This window comes from Aspergillus thermomutatus (genome assembly GCF_002237265.1).
Source record: "Aspergillus thermomutatus strain HMR AF 39 chromosome Unknown NODE_230, whole genome shotgun sequence".
Lineage (NCBI taxonomy): Eukaryota > Fungi > Ascomycota > Eurotiomycetes > Eurotiales > Aspergillaceae > Aspergillus > Aspergillus thermomutatus.
In genome coordinates this window covers 39,259-46,982 of record NW_020798280.1, presented here as the reverse complement: position 1 = coordinate 46,982, position 7,724 = coordinate 39,259, and the positions used below count along the sequence as shown (strand labels likewise).

Below are 7,724 nucleotides of genomic sequence, written 5' to 3'. Positions count from 1 at the left end.
GTATGATACTGCATGGCTGCTTTAATACCAGCGAGAGCTGCTTCTGCTTCGGCATCAAAAACCTCTTTATTTGGCCCGAGAGAGAAGGATGATTGGAGACATAGTCTTCCTGTCTGGTATAGAGCAAAACCAGCACCTGCCATTCCACTAGGCAGTTTAGACCCGTCTGTAAAGACTTTCATATCGGTGCTTGGGAGAGAGGAGTAAAAGTCTTGGAAGTTGGTAGCCGCCTGCTCCTTGGATAGTCCGTTAGGTGCCTTTATTCGCAGTTGAGCATCCGCCCGTGACTCCCTCGGGAGCCACGGGGCATATTGCAGCGGGTTTATCTGCTCCGATTCTGGTAGGGCTAGTACTCGGCGTGCAAACCGGCTAGTTGCCCAGCCAGTCTGTACAATTTTTGCTGCCCTCCTGCGCAGGGGGTGGTAAGGGTCTAGGCGACGAACACGGATGGTGGCCGATGTAGCTATGTGGTCAAGCTCAATTTCAGCTGGTAGGAGCCCTGATTCCCGATATAAGGCAGGCAAGGGAGTTGTGCAGTAGACAGGGAGAATTGCCCTAGCACCCGTCTGTATGACCTTGGCTATCTTATCAAGTTGCCCCTGGACCTGGTTTGAGATAGAGCCTGCACGGGGGCAGGGACGCGAGCGACCTGGCCACCAGGTTTCTGCGCCAAAGTAGGCTTTCCGGAGCACACAGGCTATCACAGCCTGCCGCATGAGATATGGCTTGATTCCCCGGACTGTGTTCCCGAGGCCACGGAGGGCATTTGCAACTGTCAGGGCCTTTGAGGTTGCCTCTCTGACATGGTACTTGAAGCTGAGCTTCTTGTCAAAGAGAACCCCTAGCCAACGCAGGTAAGGGCGAGTCGTATTCTCAGAGACTGTGACCTGAAGGGAGAGAGGTGAAGCTATCGCAGAAGATGAAGGGCGGTCATCAGTTAGCCGAAGTCATGTGACACCACGGCGTATCAGGCAGACCAGTGACGCAGTCGTCACACGTTCAAGGGTGTTAGGGATGGAGGGCGGTACCGGAGGCTGGGCGAATTCAGCGCCAGGTGTAGAAGCAGGCGTCTGCTGGCTGTATGAAGCATCAGGGACGAATGGCTGTAGACCATCAGATGGAAGGAAGGGAAAGCTATCTAGAGGGGTATCCTCATAGATAGATGAGGGATAATTATCAGAGAACTGAGAGATTTGACTCTGTGACATGGTAAATAATAGAGTCAGGATGATAGAGAAGGACTGGAAGAGATATACTAGAGGTCAAGTGAGCTAGAACTGAGGGAAATAGGAAAACCTACGAGAATTAGCTGCCAATGCGAGCTGAATGAAGGTGTTGATACATCTATTCTAATATAGACTGGGCTATCTACCTGCGTGTGTGATAATTGGTCAGTGAGGGCCCCTATAGTCAGGTTCCGTTAGGTTCGAACCTGAGTCGAACCTGACGGACCCTGACGGACCCTGATAGAACCTGAATTAGAACCTGAGGAACCTGGCCTGGAACCTGACCTGGAACCTCACCTTGACCCACATGAAGAGTCGTTTCAATCTGATTTTTGCCCAAGTCCTTGACCCCAAGTATATAGTCTTGTTGCTTCCAAGGGATAAACACACAATATACAGAGTAAATATAGGATAAACTGATTGAAAATAGCATTAAAATATCAGTATTCCTATATGAGCTTCCAATTGGCCAGTTTGATTCTAATGATAGTTATTAAAATATATTCAAAGAAATGTTGATCAGGATGGTGGTGGAGTACTCAGTGTAAAATATACATTTCTCACTTCATACACCACATCAACCACAACTTCTACTAGAATTAACTACTAAGAGCCCCAAGGCTACTAAATCTGATCGGATATAACATTTGCTATGCTAAGTATTCTATATACAGATGAATTTCATATAATTTCACAAGGGATATGGTGACATCACGATGTTCATTGATATAGTGACCAGAACAGCGGTAAATTACAGTAGTTACTGTTATTTACACCTGTTTAGAGTTGCATAACCGAACCGCTAAAATCGAATCCAACCCTCACCGAACTCGCAGCGGTGAGGTTCGGTTCCTAGATTGAGAAACCGCACAGGGTCTATATGTATATTATCTGTATATAAAACATTATTCAGCAATGTACAGCTATAGAATTTCAACTGTTTTTTTGTCTTTCCCAGATTAACCAGTGCTTTGAGTTTGCTGGTTTTTTTTTTTTTTTTTTGTCTATGAAACTAGCAAGAGATCTATCCCATGCTTTGAAGATGCGTTGAACGAACTGGGGTGAGATCTTTTAAGAGCCAAACAAAAAGAAGCATTTGCATTGGAGCTGAATTTTGCACAGAAGTAAATGATTATATATATGATCTATCTAGGCATCTATGCATGAAATGAATATTCCCAAAAACAGGGCAAACTATAACACAAGCTCGGCGAAATATATGATATGGTAAATATACAAATGAGGTCAACAATGACGCCATTCCATTCCTCTAGGAACAAACCGAACAGGAACTTTCCCATACATTTTGAAGCTCGTCATATTTCTTCTATCGTCCAGAGCCTTCCATGCATTTTGACACATCGTGCTCCATACGGCATCGGATGGTGTAGACCCCTCGGGCGGTACCAACTCGATCGAGTAATCTTTCAGTAATGTCGCAATCACCGCACAGAATTCCGCCTGTGCAAACCCTTTGCCCAGACAATCGCGATGACCATCGCTGAAGACGATAAAAGCGCCCTTCTGGGGACATAACATATTTGAGTGATGGGTTGAGTGGCTCGCCGAGTTCGTCGGTGGCTTGTACGTCTCATCCATGAGCCAACGTGAAGGGCGGAAAACATTTGCATCTTCCCCCCAGTATCGAGGATTGCGGTGGACGGCCACAACGTCCAGCACAATACTGGTATCCGGGGGGATATCGAATGTTTGGCCATTGTAGTGTGCAATCTGATGTTTGTTGCTGGTCCATTTGGGAATACCGGATATCGCCGGGAATAAGCGGAGGGTTTCCAGCTAGGCAAAGATTAGTGGAAATATTCTTTCTTCTCACTTTACGCAGATGCAGATGGTTATTCACTTACCATCAAGGCCATAACACGTCTCATCTTTGGATAATCTGACTCATAAACGAGTCCTTCGCCTTCCAACTTTCCTCTGTAAATCACATCCAGTTCCTCGTGGATCTCTTGCTGGAGCTCAGGATGCACTGCCAACAGGACCAGAGCCGTTTGTATTGTGGTTGCAGTGGTCTCATGGCCAGCAAGAGTGAATATGAAGACATTTCCTGTGATTTCTTGGTCGTTAAGACCGCCTTTGTCAGAGCCATGGGAGATATCACCGCTATTGATCATATTGCTGAGCAGATCATTTTTCCGGGGTGATTTTTGTTGTTGGTGTTGTAGCTGCTGATTTTTGTATTCTTGCTGCATATTATCCTCAGATCTTGTTTCGTTAATTGCCTGTTGAACATGTTTTGCAAAAATGTCAGGCGCTTTGTGGACTCTTCGCAGATGAGCCGAGGGTGAAAACTTCAGAAACCACGCTGGAAATATCATGAGAAACCAGATCTCATCCACAAATGTCTTCAGACTCTCTGCGAAGGTAACTTTTCGTGTCATCGAAGTTTCTGCTGCATTGGAATCATGACCATGCCATTGCATTTGATGGCCAAATCCTGCAGCGGAAATGATATGCAGAGCCAATTTTGTGACCGAGTTCTCTAAATCGTCGACGGTTATCGCGGATGAGGCTGACTCTCGCTTTTCCCTGCTCTCCTTGGACCAGGAAAGGACCATCGCTTTGGCCTGCTCTTGAGATTCGGTGAAAACAAGGCTGTACTAGATGTCAGAGCTTGAAGAAAATATTTCGAATAGGGACGCATCGAACCTGTTGTTCTTTGGATTGAAGGACCGAACTGTAATCTTCCGATGGAACTGCCACAGCAGGCCTTCGGCCGTGAGCACGTTCTCGCCAAAGAGAAGCAGTTGCGTGTAGTACATGACAGGCTTCGGAAAGTCTTTCCATCGGTGCGTGATCTCGCTGATCAGATCGGCATCGGCAACCCATAGTTGAGGACCGCCAGGTCCCAGCAGCCAGTACACGTCCGATCCGAGTTCCTTGCGCGGCAGTGTCCCCTTGTGCTGCCATGTCCCATCACGAACGGCATATCGCATCCATTTCCCCCAGCCGAAGGGCAGGTATTTGAACAGCGGTGCGATGTAAGGCGAGATCACATAAAGTAAGGGCGAATAACGAGGGGTGTAGATCCGGACACTTGGCAGAGGAGTCGAACCTTCGATGCGCAGTGCTTTTCGGAATGTCAAAATGTACCAGATCGTGTATCTCGATGCGATGGCGAGGAGCACCGACCAACAGATTATTGTCACCACCTCCATGGTCTCGATTTTAATGTTCTTTTGTACAGGAGGTTCGTCATGAGAGAAGTGATCGGAAATAACACTTGCAGAAATAAGCGAGTTTATCAGTTTTATCATTGATTGATTCAACTATCTAAATATATCCTCGAGGGCAGAATCACACCTAAGGCCGATTAAGGAAGAAGCATTGACCATCTGGTAATTATCTTTTTTGTCAGCCGCACTACTAACACTAATTAGTTATTAAGTTAGAAGGATTTCTGTGGATTTCTGCAACCTGGAATTCCTACGTAGTATCAAATGTGGGCCAAGGGTGGATCCAGATGAAGCGGTTCGTTTTAGATGCGGGAAAGTCCTGAAGTCCACTGGTATGGCCATACTTCAGTTGTCTTACAAAGCAAGAGACTGGAAGGCTAGTTCTACTCCGTACTGTCAATGCTTCTACTAATTGGGGTAATTGACATGCCAGTCCAGCCCAGCCCAAGGCCTAAAACACTAATCTAAATCCTATTATGGTACAGTACCTGCTTCTTTGGTCCCCAAACCACGCCCAACAATCCTCAGACTACGTCCCCTGCAACCCCTCCGCCGCGCAACCCGGGATCAATGCAACAACACCACGGGGCTCTGCTGGAACGAGGCGTACCAGTTATGGTGGAGGGAAAGCTGTACCGGAGATCGGGACCGAGCAGCTAGACGGATTCGTGGAGATGCCGTCTAATTTGCCTGATTCTGCGGGCCCGCCGGGGAAGCCAGGGATGGGGATGGGGATTCAGAAGCATGCGATTTATGAGTTGAGTAGTTGAGTTGAGCTCAGTTGAGGGTACAAGGAAGGAGAAGAAAGAAAAAAAAAAGTAATTCTCTTGTAATGTAGTGTAGATATGGTCAGGAAAATGATATAATACGAGCTGCATCATAGGAATAATATATATAATATCGCTCCGCTCCGCTCCGCAATCAACACACCCCTTTAATCATATCCGCCGCCTTCTCCGCAACCGCATATACCAGAGACTGCGGATTCCCGCGTGGAATCAGCGGAAAGATACTCGCATCGACGACACGCACATTCTTCGTGCCGTATACACGCAGATTCGGATCCACAACCCCACCCTGCTCGCGCGGGAGCATGCTGCATGTTGCGCAGGGGTGCCACTCGAGCGAATTGTACCGTTTGGCGCGGTATTCGGCTGGCTTATCCTCTAGTCCCGGGTAGTATACTCTCCCCTTATCCTTCAGCAGCGAGGCGAGCGGCTCCGTTTGACCCACCTTCTCCATGAATGTGACGTGCTTCGACAACAGCTCGATGTCCAGCGGGTGAGACAGCACATTTGGGTCGATTGTCGGAGCAGCGGTGGGGTCTTTGGAGGATGCGTGGATCGAACCCCGCGAGAAGGGCCGTGTGATAGAACTCAGCAAGGTAATGTAGGCTCCCGGGTGTCTTCCCATGAAGGTACTCGACATGTTCTGCACGGGGTAAGCGGTCTCGCTGAAGTCGACCTGCGCCGGGACGATGCGAATCTGAGCTCCTGCTTCTTCGGGATTGAGGAGCAGGTCCGTAAGGGTTTGGTATTGTTTCTCGAGACCCGGTTTTTGGGGAGGTGTTTGCTCCAGAGCGCGCTCGATTCGGGTTTGAAGCCCGTTCCTCTCGTCGGCGGGTAGGTAATCGGCACAGCTGAGATAGGCGAGGTTGGAGATGCCCCCCACGGACAGTGGACCAGTGCGGGATCTTTTATATTCTTCCATCGCCGCTTGGAAATGAGACGGGTCGCGCAGGTCGGGACCCAGGAGGACTGGGTCTTCGACCTCGAACATATGCGCGGCGCCGATATGGTCCTGAAGGTTCTCGCCGACATTGTCGTTTTCAACGAGGACCTCGACTCCGATCGACTCGAGGACGGAACGAGACCCGATCCCGGAGAGTTCGAGAAGCTGGGGAGATCCCAGAGTGCCTCCGCAGAGGAGCACTTCGTGGTTTGCGGAAACAACATGTGATGTGCCATTGTGTGTGAATTCGACACCGACGGCCTTCAGGTCGGTTTCCTTGACACCATCCTTCTCAAAAATGATCCTCGTGCTGATGGCCCCCGTCAAAACGGAGAGATTCTTCCGGTGCGCATTGGGCAGATAATATGCGGTGACCGCATAACTTCTCGTGCGCGATGTCGGATCGACAGAATGCAGGTGCGTATATGCACCCATGGCAATTCCCTTCTTGGGATCCCCGCTGAGTTTGCACCCCAAATTCTCCATCGTCGGCTTCCACACTTCGTTGAATGGGCCCGAGACCTGGGTGAAGCACATCTGGATGGGACCGTCGTGCCCATGCGCATCCCGTTCCACGTACGCGCTGTTCAATGCGGCTGTCGTGCCCTCGGCCGGGGGATGGTACGTCTCCGACTTGAGGAAGTAATGGAACAGCTCGTCCCAGGACCAGCCCGGGTTGCCCAGGGCGCCCCAACTGTCGATCTCCCGTTTCGACGGATAGGTCATGACCCCGAAGTTGAGCATGCTGCAGCCGCCTAGACCTCTGCCGCGGGGCCATGCGAAGACGTGGTCGAGGGAGTGTTTCTGTTGATTTGTTTAGTCCTTTTGAAATAATGAAAAACTGAGCATGTAGGTTGTAGTCACAGGATTATGCTGCTCACCTGTGGAACGGTTTTAAAGCCCCAGTCATACTCCGGATCATCATACAACGAGACAGCCAGGCCGGGAGTCATGACCCGAGGATCATTCAGATGCGCTTCGCCAGCTTCAAGGACAGCTACTGTCACGCTGGGATTCTCGGAGAGCCGTGCTGCCAGCGTGAGGCCGGCGGTGCCGCCACCGACGATTACGTAGTCGTAGGGCTTGGCCGTGATTTCATCTGCGACTGCTGACATGGTGGTGGGAATCGTTTCTCAAACTTATCTTGGGAATAAGCGTAGGGGAGAGAAGGCGGGGTGACAAAAATAAGAAAGAAACATAGCCATCTGTCCCTTGTGTGGGGTTTAAATTGCTATAAATGGTATCAGGTTGGAGTACTGTTGTGTGGCATTCTTTTGCAGCTGAAACATCTCTTGGGGAACATCCTCTGTACATGCGGTGTGTACTGTGGAAAGAGGCTGTACACTCGCCCGGCGAGATGCCCTAACGTCAGCCAGAGAATCCACCATAGCTACTACCTATTTTGGCAGAAGCATTGACCATAAGTTAATCGTCGGCTCCACCGCGTCCAAACTTGAATTTGGTCAAACTCGAGTATTCCTTCGGAGGGTCCACCATGGCTAATTGGGCAGGAGCTCGGATCTCATCCCTCTAGGTATAAGATTAAATGATGCTAATCTCATGATCAACT

At 49.4% G+C, this 7,724-nt stretch overlaps 1 protein-coding gene across 1 annotated transcript; it reads right to left on the bottom strand.

The window, feature by feature from the left end:
• Positions 1-947: 947 nt before the first annotated feature.
• CDV56_104959 (uncharacterized protein) lies at positions 948-7,269 on the bottom strand (the record flags this gene model as incomplete). The annotated part of the gene is made up of 6 exons (XM_026758578.1): positions 948-1,077; positions 2,530-3,023; positions 3,092-3,842; positions 3,897-4,423; positions 5,354-6,958; positions 7,036-7,269. The coding sequence occupies 6 exons, from the start codon at positions 7,267-7,269 to the stop codon at positions 948-950; spliced, it is 3,741 nt and encodes a 1,246-aa protein (XP_026611401.1).
• Between the last annotated feature and the right edge of the window lie 455 nt (positions 7,270-7,724).